The sequence below is a fragment of the Schistocerca americana genome, chromosome 2, assembly GCF_021461395.2.
Source record: "Schistocerca americana isolate TAMUIC-IGC-003095 chromosome 2, iqSchAmer2.1, whole genome shotgun sequence".
Classification (NCBI taxonomy): Eukaryota; Metazoa; Arthropoda; class Insecta; order Orthoptera; family Acrididae; genus Schistocerca; species Schistocerca americana.
In genome coordinates, this window is record NC_060120.1 from 115,096,751 (window position 1) to 115,115,939 (window position 19,189).

The following is a 19,189-nucleotide window of genomic DNA, read 5'->3' on the forward strand; positions in this document are numbered from 1 at the left end:
CCCCTGAAACTACTCTGAACCATGAACTCAGTTTACCGTCAACTCTAACTGCTGCCTGACTATCCATGTAAAGACCTTTAATTGCTTGCAAAAGTTTGCCTCCTATTCCATAATCTTGTAGAACAGACAATAACTTCCTCCTAGGAACCCGGTCATATGCCTTTTCTAGATCTATAAAGCATACATACAATTCCCTGTTCCACTTATAACACTTCTCCATTATTTGCCGTAAGCTAAAGATCTGGTCCTGACAACCTCTAAGAGGCCTAAACCCACACTGATTTTCATCCAATTTGTCCTCAACTAATACTCGCACTTTCCTTTCAACAATACCTGAGAAGATTTTACCCACAACGCTGACTAAAGAGATACCTCTGTAGTTGTTACAATCTTTTCTGTTTCCATGTTTAAAGATTGGTGTGATTACTGCTTTTGTCCAGTCTGATGGAACCTGTCCCGACTCCCAGGCCATTTCAATTATCCTGTGTAGCCATTTAAGACCTGACATTCCACTGTACTTGATGAGTTCCGACTTAATTTCATCCACCCCAGCTGCTTTATTGCACTGCAATCTATTGACCATTTTCTCCACTTCCTCAAACGTGATCCTATTTCCATCATCATTCCTATCCGATTCTACCTCGAAATCTGAAACATCACTGATCGCATTTTCACCTACATTGAGCAACTCTTCAAAATATTCCCTCCATCTGCCCAAGGCATCCACAGGATTCACCAGCAGCTTTCCTGACCTGTCCAAAATACTTGTCATTTCCTTCTTACCTCCCTTTCGAAGACTGCTAATTACACTCCAGAATGGTTTTCCAGCAGCTTGACCCAATGTCTCCAACCTGTTTCCAAAGTCTTCCCAAGATTTCTTCTTGGATGCTGCAATTATCTGTTTGGCTTTGTTTCTTTCTTCAACTTAACTTTCTCTGTCTACCTGAGTTCTAGCATGTAGCCATTTTTTATACGCCTTCTTTTTCCTTTTACAGGCTGCCTTGACTGTATCATTCCACCAAGCTGTTTGCTTCCTCCTACTTTTACACACTACTGTTCCAAGACATTCTTTAGCCACTTCTAGTACTGTTTCCCTGTACCTTGTCCATTCCTTTTCCAATGACTGTAATTGACTACATTCAACTAACTGGTACCTTTCTGAGATCGCTGTTATGTACTTGTGCCTGATTTCCTTATCCTGAAGTTTCTCCACTCTTATCCTCCTACATATGGACCTGACCTCCTGCACTTTTCGGCCTCGCAATCCCAATTTCACTGCAGATTAAATAATGATCAGTGTCATCAAAGAATACCCTGAATACACGTGTGTCCCTCACAGCCTTCCTGAATTCCTGATCAGTTATTATATAGTCAATGACACATCTGGTTTCCCTGCCTTCCCAAGTATACCTCTGAATGTTCTTATGTTTAAAAAAGGAGTTTGTGATTACTAAGCCCACACTGGCACAGAAATCCAAGAGTTGCTGCCCGTTCCTGTTGGCCTCCATATCCTCTCCAAATTTACCCATAACCTTTTCATACCCTTCTGTTCGATTTCCAATCCTGGCGTTAAAATCACCCATGAGCAGAACACTGTCCTTGTCCTTTACTCTAACAACTACATCACGGAGTGCCTCATAAAAACTATCCATCTTATCTTGATCAGTCCCTTCACAATGCGAATATACTGACACAATCCTAATTTTCTTGCTAGACACTGTCAAATCTATCCACATCAGTCATTCGTTTACATACCTTATTGCAACTACGCTGGGTTCCATTTCTTTCCTGATGTAAAGCCCTACACCCCATTGTGCTATTCCTGCTTTGACTCCTGACAAGTAGACCTTGTATTCTCCCACTTCTTCTTCTTTCTCACCCCTTACCCGAATGTCACTAACAGCTAAAACGTCCAGCCCCATCTTACTTGCAGCCTCTGCCAGCTCTACCTTCTTCCAGGAGTAGCCCCCATTGATATTAATAGCTCCCCATCTCATTACCATTTGTTTGCCAAGTCGTATCTTAGGAGTCCCTGGTTTGTCAGTTAGAGGTGGGACTCCGTCACCTCCAAAGGTCCGAGGCATTTTGCTCTGATTGTTGCCAGCATCATATTTAAAGTACCAGGGAAGCAGGTTGCTAGCCTTACTTGCCCCGAGTCCCATTGGGTTTTACCCCTAACGGCTGAGGGACTAACCGGTGGATTTGGTAGTCTTTGCCGTATGAGCACAAAGGTGACCACGACTCAGAATATGTCCGAGATGCCCAGCCTTATTCCAAAGTAACTGGTATCCCGACTGTCGGGACCACTTACTTGGCCACTCATACGTTGCCCGTGGTTCATGAACTAGGACATGACTACAGGAACCCACACCATGAACCATTTTCATAGTACATTGAAATGCTGCTACATTCGAAGATGAACAATATGGAATTTGTATTTACTTCGCGGGATAATGTATGAAAATGCAGTGATCGAAACTCGGGGCGGAGAAAAAAGCTCGTCTTCGACTTTTTTTTTTTTTTTTTTTTTAATTTATTTACTGACGCAGAAGATCTGGTGCCAGTATTTATCTTTGTGGCTACAAAGCATGCCTGTGTAGCGCTACATATATTCGACGGCAAAAGTTAATTGTGGTGGCTCCCACCAACATTTTTCAGAACTTCCACTTGCTTTGCACTCGATTCTAAGCCGCAGGCGGTTTTTTGGATTACAAAAACCGGAAAAAAAGTGCGGCTTAGATTCGAGTAAATACGGTATGTTTTCATCATTGGCAAAGACAAAGAGTTGGCATCTTTTTGTTCAGTCCTGAATAAATCAGAGAAATATGTAAATCCAAAATTAAGTTTAATGATTGGACATGGAGTGATATTGAACAGGACATATTACATGAAGTAGTTCACACTTAAGCCCACCCTCCATCCTCTCCCCCCCCCCCCCTCCCCCCCATACACACACGACAGATGAGGGTAATGAAGTAGGACATGATATAGGCGAGGAACATGTAAAGCTGTTCTATATACAGGTAGTTCAGGGAGAGAAGAAAACTGGAAGTATGTACAAAAACCTGATAGGACATCAGAATAAGGATGAGAAATGGAAGATGATCAAAAGGGACTTAGTTAGGAAGGACAGTAACAATAAATTGCCAAAGTATTACATGGTATATGGTGGAGCACTGTTTAGGCAAAGCAATTAAAGTTTAAAAGACTAGAAGGTGTGTTGACCCACTGACTACATAGATGAAGTAATCGATCACATTCATTTGAGTTTTGGACATTGTGATAAATGCCAAGAATCAAAGTTAGCAACCAAATGTGCAGACTTCCTACGCACAGCATTAAACAAAATGATTTAATGGAATTGTTATCTGGGGATTTTTGTGGCCCTTTGGCAAAAACAAAAGGAAGTTTTGCCTATATTTTTGTAGTGTTGGAGGTATTAAATAAATTTATGATGACCTACCCTCAGTGAAAGGTACCTGGCAAAGCAATCTTGAATAAGCTATAAAATGACCATTTTGTGAAAAAGCCATATTTTTCAAGAATGGATCACAACATACATGCAAAAGATGTAAAGAACATCTTACCAGTGAGGGAGTAACAGTGATATATACTTCAACTTAACATTCGGCAGGAAATCCTGTTGACTGTTACATGAGAGAAATTGGCAAACTATGCTGCATATAATGCAGCAACAACCATAGTGCTTGGAAAAATGTGGAAGGGAACACTGAGAAAGTAATGAATAGTGTAGTTCATGATAAAATATGGTTTACTCCTTATGACATTATGAAAGGTGAGAGACCTGTAAGTTTTGTGGACAGGAAACTCCCTCTTCCTCCTAGGGATGGGCTGAGTAGGGATGAGAAAAAGAAGAGAGTGATCAAACTGACAGAAAAGAAATTGCCAGAGAAGAGGAAAGGTTGTGGTGATAAAATAAAAGGTGTTGATATTGACATGAGGGATCTGGTATTAGTAAAGATGTATGAAAAACCAACAAATAAATAATGAGATAACAATGTTTTTTGATGTGTACAAAGGTCTATTTGAAGTAGCCAGTATCTTCTGCTATTCTATGTGGATTATAATAAAATCAATGAAGAAATTTACCCTTGAGAAACTATATAAAGCAAGAATGGCACCAGCAAAAATAGTGAATGTGATGAGGGGAGTGTCTTTTCCAATGTGTTCTTGGGATCCAGTAATGGAAATGAACTGAAGTGTAGAGAGAGTTGATTTTTCTTCTAAATTTGTCTGAAATATAACTTTAAATAACACGTTAATAAATGTGCAAACATACATCAGAAAAATAAAAATTGCAAATCCATTCGTAGCAACTAATGGTGTATACAGAAACAGAATTGCTCAAAGAAACAAAGTTATAAATTCCATACTATAAAGAATCTTCCAACATACTAAGAAAAGAAAGCATAATACAAGGAAAGAGAAAAGTATGGAAAAAGGAAAAAATAAAAATTTATATAATTCTAGAGTTTTGTCTTCACATCCCCTCCCCATCCTCCATTTCAGCATGCCGGATGTTATGGGACAGTAACTGTTATTGAATTATGATGCAAAAGACATCCAGAGCTGCAAATAAAATAAATGTTTATTCAGTAGACGATTGGTTTTGGGTTAATACTCATTTTTGGACCAACCATAAGTCGCCAAGTTAAATGGACATCCAAAATAAAATAGAATATGCTAACACCTATATTTCAGCATTTTTAATGTTATTTTGGACATATGTTTAGCTTTGCAAGCCTTGGGTGGTTTGAAAATGGGTATTAACTTAAAACCGGTCACCTACTGAATAAACATGTATTTTATTTGCAAATCTGGCAGTCGTCTTGTATCAGGAATGGAATATGTTGTGTACCCTTTGCATTCATGTACTTCAACATAGCTTAAAAGATTGTAGTCATCGTGGGAGCACACACAAAACCGAATACAAATTTCCATTATCACGAAGAAACACAAGAATAACCTTATTGCTCCGAAATTATTTCACCAGTAGTACAAATAACACGATAAAGTCTATGAAAGAAGAAAATACATCTACCCTACATTGTTATACAACAAAATATTATATAGTTGGCATTTTGCATAGAACCCCAATGTTCACTTTCTTGCTCTTACTGCATGTTTTTCTTTTCTCAAATCCTTGCATACAAAGTTTCCATTTCTATTCGTCCATACCTCTAGCTACAATTGTTGTGGGATTTATGCTTGTTACTTTGTTTTAAGGTGCTGTAATTCCTCAGTCCATCTCTTATTACTAATCTATGCAATCAATTGAAAATTACAGACTCTCGCAAATTTTAATTCGATTTATAGCATAACTTGATTCCAGCACTGTACTCAGTGTAATGGAAAGCAAGATGTGTTGAGCTGTAGAAATATGTCAATAAGTTGATAAAGGAACACCAACAAAGAATCTGTAGAGTGAGAAAGGGAGAGGACTGTTGTGCATCTTGAGTGGAAGTGTGTTGTTTTCTTGGCCAATGTTAAAAAACAGTTTTATTAGTGATCGGTGATTTGATTTCAGTGTGTACCATGGACAAAGAAACTAATAATCAAACATGTTGCACTGTTTCTCATTCTGAACTGATATTCAGGACATTAAACGGAACTACAACGTGCAGATAGGCAAGTGGTGTTCAGTATCTAGCCTGAAACACACAGACTGTATTGTGCATATTGTGGACTGTCAAACTGAACTAGAAATACACTGATGCACTTTCTCACCATGAAGTGATTTTCAGAATGTATAATGTGCCAGTCACAGTATGATTTTTGTGAGCATACACTGATCAGCCGGAACACTCTGACCGCCTATCTAATAGCTGGCATGTCCATCTTTGCCATGGATAACTGTGGCAACGTGTCATAGGATGGAAGCAATGAGACCTTGGTAGATTGCTGGAGGGAGCTGGCACCACACCTGCACCCAAGGCACCTAATTCCCATACATTCCGGGGATTGGGGCAATAAGGTCTGACAGCACATTGAATCACATCCCAGATGGGTACGATTGGGTTCGGACGTGGTGAGTTGTAGGGCCAGCACATCAACTGGAACTTGCCACTGTGTTCCTTGAACCACTCTGTCACACTCCTGGCCTTGTGATATGGTGCATTACCTTGTTGAAAAATGCCACTGCCATATAAGTCTAATTCTGTTGTTTCTTAGTGTAACATTTCATTTGCATATTGCCTTTTTTATGCCATTTCTCATGTAGATTATTACCATAAGTTGTGAAAGTATGCATGTTATGCAGTGCCATCATTAAGTTTGCAGGCAGTAGGAAATCCCAAGTAACAAGTGTGTTTGTGGTAAAGATTTATAGGTATTGCGATCTGTGTTGGCATAATACTCAAGGAATCACGGGAAAAGTTAAATATTCTTGGTTTCAGTTACCTTTAAACGTACATGCTTGAGATATCAGTGAGACATATCAGGGTTCCTTCACTTTTGTTACTTGAACACGTTAGATTAATATTCAAAGGGTTTTCTGTTTTGTTACATTACATGAGATATAACAGTATCTTGTGATATTCAAATGCAATTTCTGAATGCGAAATCCACTGTGTAATCTTTCCTTATGTACAAAATGTAGATGGCATCACTCCTACCAACACTTCACAACTGCACTGAAATGCTAATCATCTGCATATCCACGCACACAGTACACTTCACACCAGTTTCATGTTTGTTGCATGCCATCTTTGTGGCAGTGTATACTAATAGTTAAAATATGCCTTGTCACTATCAGTTTATGGTTAGTGTTTACACACACACACCCGTTCACTTAATGTTTCAGTACAATTTTTTTTTGAATCGATGACCCATAGCATGCCAGTGGCACTAACTAGTACAGCAAAATGATGGCATCAGAGTTTGCGGCAACAATGTAATACGTTAGAGTAAAATTATTTTTAACAAAATTTAGTGTTACTCTTAATTTTCCAATCAGTTTCATAGCTTGTATAATTTGTCTTACAACAGACTACTCACTGTGTTATGCAATACCCTCCGAGGTCGAGGTGTATGTGTTCTTGAACTAGAAAATTTATGAAGTTCAATAGTTGACGTAGTTGATGCTGTTGATGTAGGTGGAGATTCTCCACTGAAATAATTTAATTTTGTGTTAGAAAATATACAAATTTTACAATAAAATTTCCACATGTTTAATGCAATTCACACAATCTTTCATGTGGCAAACAAGAAAATTAAATAATAATAATAATAATAATATAATAATAATAATTTCTATTTTTACATGAATGAGTCAATCTGAAGGTTTGTTCGAATATCACAGTACTGTGTTAACTATGACTTTATGGCATATGGTAAGCATCTACCTTCCTTCCTTCAACCTGCTAACCACGTCAATTATTATAGTTCCTAGAGTATAAGTGCTACATGCATCATGTTGCTTCTTGATTTTTTTCTTACATACAAAGGATCTGCAGATGTGAAAGTCAGAGTAAGAGATAGAAAAACATTTTAAGACCAACTTGGTAGTGAACCGGGTTTATAGTGTGACACACACACACACACACACACACACACACACACACAACAACAACTCAAACACAAGACCACTGTCTCTCATTTATCTACATCTATGTCTATGTCTACATCTACATCAATACTCTACAAATCACATTTAAGTGTCTGGCAGAGGGTTAACCACCTTCACAATTCTCTATTATTCCAATCTCGTATAGCATGCAGAAAGAACGAACACCTATATCTTTCCGTACGTGCTCTGATTTCCCTTATTTTATCATGGTGATCGTTTCTCCCTATGTAGGTCGGTGTCAACGAAATATTTTCACATTCAGAGGAGAAAGATTGTGATTGGAATTTCGTGAGAAGATTCCATCGCAATGAAAAATTCCTTTCTTTTAATGATGTCATTTCAGTGACACCCTCTCCCATATTTCGCAATAATACAAAATGTGCTGCCCTTCTTTGAACTTTTTTGATGTACTCCGTCAGTCCTATCTGGTAAGGATCCCACACTGCACAGCAGTATTCTTAAAGAGGATGGACAAGTGTAGTGTAGGCAGTCTCCTTAGTAGATCTGTTACACTTTATAAGTGTCCTGCCAATAAAACGCAGTCTTTGGTTAGCCTTCCCCACAACATTTTCTGTGTGTTCCTTCCAATTTAAGTTGTTTGTAATTGTAATTCCTAGGTATTTAGTTGAATGTACAGCCTTTAGATTAGACTGCTTTATTGTGTAACTAAAGTTTAACGGATTCCTTTTAGCAATCATGTGGATGACCTCACACTTCTCGTTATTTAGGGTCAACTGCCAATTTTCACACCATTCAGATATCTTTTCTAAATCATTTTGCAATTAGTCAATAAATGACAGCATCATCTGCAAACAACCTAAGACGGCTGCTCATTCTGTCGCCCAAATCGTTTATGTACTTAAGGAACAGCAAAGGGCCTACAACACTACCTTGGGGAACACCAGAAATCACTTCCGTTTTACTCAATGACATTCCATCAATTACTATGAACTGTGATCTCTCTGACAGGGAATCACAAATGCAGTTACATAACTGAGACGATATTCCATAAGCATACAATTTCACTACAAGCCGCTTGTGTGGTACAGTGTCAAAAGCCTTCCAGAAATATGGAATTGATATGAAACCCCTTGTCAATAGCACTCAACACTTCATGCGAATAAAGAGCTAGTTGTGTTTCACAAGAACAACATTTTCTAAACCCATGTTGACTGTGTGTCAATAGACCGTTTACTTAGAGGTAATTCATAATGTTCAAACACATCATATGTTCCAAAATCCTGCTGCATATCGACATTAACGATATGGGCCTATAATTAAGTGGATTACTCCTATCACCTTTCTTGAATATTGGTGTGACCTATGCAACTTTCCAGTCTTTGGGCAAGGATATTTCGTCGAGCAAACTGTTGTATATGATTGTTAAGTATGGAGATAATGTGCATCAGCATTCTCGGAAAGGAACCTAATCTGTATACAGTCTGGATCAGAAGACTTGCTTAAGTGATTTAAGTTGCTTCACTACTCAGAGGATATTTACTTCTACATTACTCATGTTGGCAGCTGTTCTTGATTCAAATTCTGGAATATTTATTTCGTCTTCTTTTGTGAAGGCATTGCAGAAGGCTGTGTTTAGTAACTCTGCTTTGGCAGCACTGTCTTTGATAGTATCTCCATTGCTATCACGCAGAGAAGACATTGACTGTTTCTTGCCCGCTAACATACTTAACATACGACCAGAATCTTTTTGGATTTTCTGTCAGGTTTCGAGACAAAGTTTCGTTGTGGAAAGTGTTATAAGCATCTCGCATTTAAGTCCACAGTGGTGGGGGTAAGGAGAAGGCTGGGGCGGGGAGGGGGAGGGATAGCAAGGTAGGGCTGGAGATGGTAAAGTGTTTGTTTGTGGGAACATATAGGGACAAGATACCAGGGACAGCATGTAGGGTGGGGTGGAGGACATTAAAGTGCTGTTTCAGGAAGCATATAGGACGAGATACCACACTATATGCTCTCAAAGGCAGCATTTTACCATCCCCCAATCCCACCCTGCTAACCACCCCCTCCCCAACCCAGCCTCCTCCTTACCCCTACCACCTGGATTTCTTCTCCCATCATGCACTGTTGCTCGCAGTCTGATCTCGGCAGCCAGAGACAGTGGTCATGTGTATGTGTGTTGTATTTGCATGAATGTATGTGTGTATGCTGTCTAATACAGAAGAAGGCCTTTTGGCCAATAGTTTACTCATTAAGCAGTCTTTTCATTGTGCCTGTCTGTGACTCAACATCTACACTATGTGTGAGTAGCAATCTCTTTTCCATAATATTGTCATTAGTCCATCTTGGATTTTCCATTGTTTGATATTAGTTGTAGGTATATTTGCAAATGATCATTGAACTTCAAGCTTTAACAATCACGTTTTCTTCTATGGAAGTAGCACACATTAAGTGGACACTAACATCAGGATAAAGATAATGATACAATAGATAAAATATCTACTCACCAAGCGGCGGCAGAACACACACATAAAAGAATGTTATAACCAGGCAAGCTTTTGGAGCCAGTGGCTCCTCCTTCAGGCACAGGGTTTGAAGGGGAAGGTATAAGGATAACGGAAAAGGGCTAGAGAGCTCTAGGAAAAGGGACAGAGAGATTTAGGAAAAGGACTAGATCTTGGAAAAGTCACCCAGAGCTGCAGGTTAGGGGAGACTTATGGACAGGATGAGAAGGTTAGTCTCTCCTGATCAGCAGTTTTGGGTGACTTTTGCAAAATCTATCCCTTTTCCTAGACCTCTCCAGTTCTTTTCCTTCATTCCTCTTCCTTCCCTTTCAGCACAGGCTCCAAAAGCTTAACTAATTATAACTTTATCTTATGTGTGTGCTCTGCTGCTGTTTGGTGAATAGACTTTTTATCCATCCAGTTACATTATATTGCCAAAAATTGATTGTTTTCTTTGTTATAGTAAATCAATAAATCTTTCACTGTCACACGAGCTAATTTAATTTGTACTCATAACTTCTAAAAGTGGCTTGGTGGTTCAATTGTTAAGTGTCAGACTATGGATCTACAGGTATCAGGTTCAAACTCTAATTAGTCCTAGGGTTTTTATCTGTCACTTATTACTTTTTTCACTGCTGACAGAATTTGTTGATATGAAAAACTCTGAAACCATGGTTTGGAATCCATGTCAAACTATGTGTATAAATGGGTGGCTAATCTTCCCATGATCTTACATCATGGTGAAGAAATATAAGGGTTGATTCAAAAGTAAGGTTGCCAAAGCAGTAAACCTGCAGGGAGAGGTGTTACGCAAAATCTGGCAACACTGTGATGTGCAGCAGCTCACCCACTCTTGATCCCAACCTTTCCTCCTTTTCTCCACCGTTCAGTGTTTGCCTAGGAGCTGCCTGTGATGGAAGTCCTGATCGCCGCTGCCATCAGTTGTAAAATCTGTGCAGTTATTTGGCTTTTAAATGCGAAAGGGGTTCCACCTATAGACATTCATCGTCAATTGCATAAAGTTTATGGTGAAAGTGTATGGTCATTCAACATGTGCACAAATGGTGTAGGGAGTTCACTGCTGGTTGCATGGACATTCACAATGAAGACCAAGTGGAAGACTCCATTTCATACGAGACTGTCAAAAAGGTCATGAGACTACTGGTCGAAAAGTGAAGATTACCATCCATGAACTAGGTCTCCAGGTTTCTGAGATTGCTGTCAGCTCAGTGAGAGAATGTTGTCTGAAAAAATGGCATATCAGAAAGTGTGTGCATGGTGGGCCTCACAAATGCTTACAGAAGATGACAAGTAGCAACGTGTCAACTGTGCCCATCAATTTCTTCAACAACGTAGTGATAAGAGGGAGATAGTGTTGGACTCAATCTTCATGGACAATGAAATGTGTGTTTCATTTCATACCTGAAACAAAACAACAATCATCAAGATGGGGACATTCATCTTTGCCTATGCCAAAAAAGTTTAAACAAACAGAGTCTACTGGCAAAGTGATGATGATTGTATTCTGGATCCACAAAGTATGTTGCTGACCGAATTTATGCCTCTTGGAATGACAATAAACTTAGACAGGTATTGCTACATGCTAAAGAAATTCAGACGGGTGATCCAGAACTGCCAGAGAGGAAACTGGGCAAAGGAGTGATACTGCTTCAGCAAAGGGGTGATGCTGCTTCAAGATAACACTTGACCCCAAGCCTGTCGTGAAACCCAGGACCAAAGGATTTCATTGGACTGTAATTCTCCACCCCACCTGAAGGCTGGACCTAGGCCCGAGTGATTACCAGTTGTTACCAAAATAGAAGGAACACTTGGTGGACTCTGCTTTCGGGTGGACGATGAAGTCATGCAAGAGTTTATGTGCTTCCTGAATGGGTCGGCAGGGGAGTTCTGTGACATGGTGATACAACTGGCACCATCTCCAAAAATGCTTGAATGGAAATGGAAATTACATAGAAAAATATATCAATGTTTATGCATTAGAATGATGTAAATCAATAAAAATAAACATTTATTTCTATTTCTAAAAAATAAGGGAACCTTACGTTTGAATCAACCCTCATACTACTCCACTTGCCAGGTCAACTGATCCTTCTCCAGGTCACAAGCCAGCTTCCTCACTGTTAACCTTAGTCTTGTTGAGGGTCACATCTAAAATTTGGTTCACATCAAACCAATTAACAAGCAAAACTTCTAAACTTTGACATATCACATTATATTATTCTTGAAGAATCAAGTTTGCCAAGATCGCTAGTAATTCTTTTTATTATATTACCGGTTTCGATAGATCTATGTTGTCATCATCGGATTCAATGACGGCTGTGGAGAGCAGTCAAAGCCAGTAACAGGAATAAAAAGAATTACTAGCTATCATGGCAACTTTATTCTTCAATAATAATATAACCTTCAGAATACCTCCAACACCTGACACTATGTCAAACATAAATATCATATTATGTTTCCCTAACCCACCCTGCAATAATTTTGCATCTCACACACAAATTTGGAATATCTATTTTCTGGACTAAAATCACAGACACATAAATAAAATTATCTCACCTTTACTGGCATATATTCCATGTTGGTCATACTAACATATTACATTAACACAAATCTTCTCCCAAAAACTGTTTTACTAATTTACTATTTGGACAGTCCTATATTCCAAAGGTGTTACAACATGGTAAACAATCTGGGAATTGAAATTTTCAGACAGATTAAAACTACGTGTCAAACTGATACTCAAACACATAACTTTGCTTTTGAGCAGCCATGAGTTACCCAGGCAATTTTAATGGTTTGTGTATATTTTCATAGACTAGCACCTGTAGGAGAAAGTATAAAACATAATTTTAATCTGTTATTACGTTCCATTATGACATGTACTCAGCCAAAGAGTGAAAGACTCATTGAGGAATATCAGTGTCATTATATTTCAGACCTACAGAATACAGGGCCTTAGTGAATCAAAACTGATTTATAGCTACTGCTTTTTCTTTCTGAAACTGAAGTTTCTGAACTGTTTGCATGCATGTAATGAAACCACAAATGCACAAATGGCTTCAGTATCAGTCTGTGGCGAAAACTATTTAAGGTCCATCTGGCCATTAATGCCTAAGCTGTGATGATGTACAAAGGTGAGCGTGTATGCCACACCAGAACAGCTTACCATCAACTATATGGGCAACCAAGCAAACGCCTCTAGCAACAGTTCATCAAACTCTGTTTCACCTGAGGCTTCAAAGCATATGAATTATATTGGCATCCATGTGAATTACACTGAAGTGACAAAAGTATGGGATACCTTATAATATAATGTTGGACTTCCTTTTTGTCCAGAATAGTGCAACAACTCTATGTGCTATGGACTCAAAAATGTGCTGGAAGTCCCCTGCAGAAAAACTGAGCCACGCTGCCTCTATAGCCATCCATAATTGTGAAAGCATGGCTGGTGCAGGATTTTGTGCATGAACTGACCTCTCAATCATGTCCCATAAATGTTCAATGGGACTGATGTTGAGCAACCTGGGTGGCCACATCATTCATTTGAATTGTTCAAAATGTTCTTCAAACCAACCACAAACAGTTGTGGCCCGGTGACATGGTGCAGTGTCATCTACAAAAATTTCATTTCTAATACCCACCTGTGGACAAAGACTCCATCACTGTTGTTTTGAAATGCAAGGATTACCTGGCAGAAGGACTCCACCAGCTGTCAGATACTTCCACCTACAAACCTTGCCACAGTGATCCCATTCCAGAAATCCAGCAGGATCTCAAGTGACGACTCAAATCCTTAGGCCCATCCCAGGACATCTCCCTGGAGTCCATCTTGCTACTCACTTGTACCACTCCCCGCACTCTTACCTTCTACATGTTTCCTAAAGTCCATAAACCTAACCACCCAGGACACCCCAGTGTGGCCATTTACTGTGTCCCCACAGAGAGAATCTCTGCTCTTGTAGACCAACACCTTCAACCTATTACTCAGAACCTACCCTCCTATATAAAAGATACCAACCATTTCCTCCACTGACTCTCCACAGTTCCTGTCCCTTCACCACACGATGCCCTGATAGTCACTATTCCCTTTCCACCAACATTCCTAATGCCCATGTCCTTATCACTATTGAACACTACCTTTCCTAACACCTGACTGATTCCAAATCAACGACTTCTTTCCCAGTCGTCAAGACCAACTATGTCCTCACCCACAATTACTTCTTCTTTGAAGGCATTACCTACAAACAAATCTGAGGTATGGCTATGGGCACCCGCATGGCACCATCCTACACTAATATATTCATGGGCCACCTAGAGGAATCCTTCCTAAAAACCCAGAATCCTAAACCCTTCACCTTCATTAATGACATCTTTGTGATTTGGATCGAGGTTGAGGATACCCTATCCACATTCCTCCAGAACCTCAACAACTTCTCTCCCATTTGCTTCACCTGGCCCTACTAAGCCCAAGAAGCCACCTTCCTAGATGATAACCTCCACCTCAAAGATGGCTACATCAGTACCACTGTCCATATCAAACCTACTAACCACCAGCAATACCGTCACTTCGACAGCTGCTACCCATTCCATATAGTCTAGCCACCCGTGGTCACTGCATCTGCAGTGATGACCGGTCCCTCTCGAAATACACAAAAAGTCTCACTGAAGCCTTCACAGACCATAATAATCCTCCCAACCTTGTACAAAAACAAATCTCCCGTGCCATATCTTTCTAGTCTCCCACTGTCCAGCTATAGAGGAGCATCCCCCTTGTAACTCAGTACCACCCAAGACTGGAGCAACTGAATAACATTCTCCACCAGGGTTTCCACTACCTCTTGTCATGCCCGGAAATGAGAAATGTCCTGTCCACTATCCTTCTCACGCCTCCCACAGTGGTATTCCATCGTTCACCGAACCTACACAATATTCTTGTCTATTCTTATACAACCTCTGCTCCCAGCCCCTTACCTCATGGCTCATACCACTGTAATAGACCTAGATGCAAGACCTGTCTCATACATCTTTCCCACCACCACCTACTCCAGTCCAGTCACTAACATTACCTATCCCATCAAAGGCAAGGCTACCTGTGAAACCAGTCATGTGATCTACAAGCTGAGCTTCAACCACTGTGGTGCATTCTATGTGGCTATGATAACCAACAAGCTGTCTGCCTGCATGTATGGCCACCGACAAACTGTGGCCAAGAAACAAGTGGACCACCCTGTCGCTGAACACTCTGCCAAACATGACATCCTTCATTGCAACGACTGCTTCACAACCTTTGCCATATGGATCCTTCCCACCAACACCAGCTTTTCTGAATTGCACAGGTAGGAACTTTCCCTGCAATACATCCTACGTTCCCATAATCCTTCTGGCTTCAACTTTCATTAGTCATTGTCCTCACTCATCCAGTCTCTTTCCTGTTCCCATTCCAGCACTACACAGCCATCACACCCAGTCTTTTTATTTCTCTCCTTTTCCGACACCCCTGCCCTCTGTCTAACCTGCAGCACTTCACTGTCTGCCTCTCCCACCATACTATCTCTCCCTCTCGCTGTCTCAGCCTCCTCCTTACCCACACCCGGTCGTCACTCCCATCAGGCACTGGTGCTGCTGCTCGCAGTGTGGTTTCAGCTGCCTGAGACTGCAGTCGTGTGTGTGTGTGTGTGTGTGTGTGTGTGTGTGTGTGTGTGTGTGTGTGTGTTTGTTGTCTATTGTTGATGAACGCGTTAATGGCTGAAAGTTTTATTTGTGACAGTCTTTTTGTTGTGCCTATCTGCGACTCAGTATCTCTGCTACATGGCGAGTAGCAACTTTCCTTTTCATAATATTGTTACATTCCATCCTGGATTTTCCATTGTTTGATTTTCATCCTAAGAGATCATATTCCCTGATATCCAATTGTCTTCCCCAGCAAAAACGAGATATTTCAGTATGATATGTGTCTCGCTTATTGGCTACAAGTGTCTGAAAATAGATGGAACAAGATGATCATGAATCCCTTGGTCCTCAAATTTCCTAGATCTTAACTCAACTGAATAACTATGAGATCACTTCAGTCTTTGGGTACACTGTGAGAATTCTCCACTGTAAACCATTTTACAGGTGGGTGAGCAGTATTTTTCAGTTATCAGCATTTTTTCAGTTATCAGCATTTTTTCAGTCTTACCAATCATCTATGGACTGGTGTTTGTATCATAGTGATAGATTTGTAATTCTGGAAAACAGTTAACAATGGAACCATTGTATATGCTCAAATGACTTACAATGACAGCTGGAACATGTAAGAAGCCCCTAACATCACTGTGCTCTTGCATGGCCTGAGCAGTGCTCTCAGAAAGGTGAGAGATATGAAGTAGAGTACTGAATTACAGTTAATATATGAAAGGACATCCCCAATACTCACGCTAAGAATGATGAACGACTGGATGGAGATGGTGGCAGAGAAAGAGATGGTGTCATTCTCATCTCACCAACATCTTTAGTCGCAGTTGAATCTTTTATCTGAAATATAAAACAATGTCTTGTAGTGAATTAAAGACAGTTCAGCAGTGAGGATGCAGAAAAATGAATAAAACACAACTATATAACACGTATATGTTTATATAATAATTGTGGTGAATGTATATCATTCAAACTAAGATATTAAGAATGATGGTATGAAGAAGATACATGGGAGCATTTAAGCAGTCATTCTTCCCCTGCTCTGTACATAAGTGACGTACGAAGAAGCACTATCACATAGTACAATGGGAACCACCACTCCACAGTGGTTTGCATAGTATAGCTGTAGATGTAGAAGTAGACTTCGAAATGACAGATTAGGGTCAGTCACGCCGGGCTGAACTTCACACTTGCAGTGTGTGGTGGGATGCATGCAGGTCTCAAGCCCAGCCTGCCTCTCAGCTTTGCTTGGTCCTTCTCGGAAGTACAGGGAACAGTGCAACATTTCATTTAGTGTTGCTGTGTGGCATTTTCTGCTCTGTACAATTGTCTGAGTTTGGCAGAATCTTGCTGTCGGTACTGTTTAGCCTTCGTTATTTGTTTGTGGTATGAAGGACAATCACAGGTCCAGTGGCTGTTTGCACAAAATGAGGCAGTCTAATGATCTACCTTCACAATCTTTTAAAATTAATGGGAATGAGAGAAGAGAGGGATGAGAATTCTCAATTTCCATAAGTGACAGATATGGCGTAACTGCTATGAAATGATATTACAAAACTATGCAGAAAGAATTTAAAGATTTAGTTGACAATGAAAGAACAAATGTTACAATGACTGACAGACAGGATTCATTGCTCTGTACACCAAAAAGCATTTTGTGCTAAATTTGCAGAGCTGGAGAACATTAAGAAACTGGTGGTATGAATAGTAAAATTTCTGAAGTCCATACATTATTCCATTGTCAGATGCAACAGTTTTCAATTGAACAAAATGAAGAGTATGTAGATATCATATATTACTGCAAAGTATGTTGGTTAAGTGAAGGAATATGCCTGGAACAATTTTTCATTTTAAAACTCGCTGTTGTTGAATTTATGAAGGAAAGAGGAGTAGAGGAAAGAAAATTAGATCATCTGGACTGAATTACAAACTTCCTGTTTTAAGTGGACTTGACTGCACACAGCTCACAGTAAGACACTGTGAGGCAAACTTCTTTCTGATTTGATGGGGATGCATTTAAAAAGCAATGCATGTTATAGAAGTGACCCATTCTGACAAAGACAGTCCAGTTCCCTAAGCTCACAGGCATTAAAGAAAATGTGAGGTTTGAAGAATTCATTTTGGCCTGTAAAGAACTACAAGGATAGCTTTATAAAGATTTCGAGGACACTGTCAATCGCACATTTGTTTCCAAGTTGTTTACAAGACCATATGCGCTTTATTTGTAAGTGCCACTGTGCATGTGCAGATGTAACTGACTGACCTGCAAGGTAATTCCAGTTGTAATGACTAATCTTTTCATGTTAACTATCCTGGACATCTACTTCGATTTCTTTAAGGTAGAGTATCCATGTCTCCACAATGAGACTGCACTAGTGCTACAATCGTTTGACTGACATATTTGTGTGAAAGACATTTTTCGATCACATAAGTAAATAAGTCACGATAATGTGACAACTTGTGTGCAAAACTCTGTGAAATTATCTACAACTGCCTGTAAGCAGACAGTTTGTACCAGATAAAAATTACATTATGTCTTTAGTATGCAAAAAATAATTAAATAATGCCAAAAATTTGTTTCTTTTGTGACCTACTTTGTTGAGAACACTGAAATATAAAACCATGTAGTATGCAGTGCAACTGCACTGCCATTGAAATGCAGTGCATTTGCAGTTTTCCCTTCTTCCCTCTCCTCGTGCTAAGACAGCGTGGCGTGGCGTGGCGTGGCGTGGCGGTTGATGAAATGTGGAGCGAAGGTGAGTTCTTTGGCACTGAAGCTGATGACTGATCAGAAACCGTCCCTCCTGACAGCCAGACAGGTAAAAAGATAAAAGGTCCCAAGATTCGAGGATCCATCTGAGCCAATGGGCCACCATCTCTTCAAGTATCCTGCAGGGGTTATAGGTCAGGCTGATGAGCTGGTAACTATCAAGGGACAACAGATACTTGCCATGCTTCAGGACAGGAACCACAATACTGTCTCTGCACTGAGAGGGGAAAATGCCTTGGAGCCAAATATGGTTAAACACCTTGAGGAGATACTGTCATCGTGGAGGACTTAGGTGTTGAAGGAATTGGTTATGGATGGACTCAGGGCCAGTGGGCGAAACATGTGAAGAAGAGAGGGCTAGAAGGTGTTCCCATCCAGTAAAAGGTTAATTGTAGGATCTACATGACAAGGGGTAAAATGCAAGTGGGAAACTTCAGCATGCTGTTTCCAGAAAGGAGGCTGGATAGGAGGCTGCTGCCAATGTTGTCACAAAATGGGTCATGAGGCGTTCCATGAGATGGATCTTTTTAAAGGCCGCCTGGAAGGGCAAGGTCAGGAATATAAAACTGTTGTTGATAACCTCAGATAACCCCAGAGGATGTGGAGTGTAATCCACATCTGTGACAAAAGGGACAGAAGAACCTAGGGAGGAGACAAAGTGTTCCCAACACACCCACT

The 19,189-nt window shown here is 40.1% G+C and overlaps 1 protein-coding gene across 2 annotated transcripts in view; it reads right to left on the reverse strand.

The window, feature by feature from the left end:
• The window catches only part of LOC124596648 (regulatory-associated protein of mTOR), a 320,526-nt gene that overhangs the window by 73,951 nt on the left and 227,386 nt on the right, over window positions 1-19,189 (reverse strand). For both annotated transcript variants that reach the window (XM_047135883.1, XM_047135882.1), the window contains 2 exons: window positions 16,484-16,581; window positions 7,018-7,129 (listed from right to left, as the gene is read on the reverse strand). In XM_047135883.1, coding sequence (XP_046991839.1) covers window positions 7,018-7,129; window positions 16,484-16,581 — 210 coding nt within the window. The remainder of the gene's footprint in view (window positions 1-7,017; window positions 7,130-16,483; window positions 16,582-19,189) is intronic.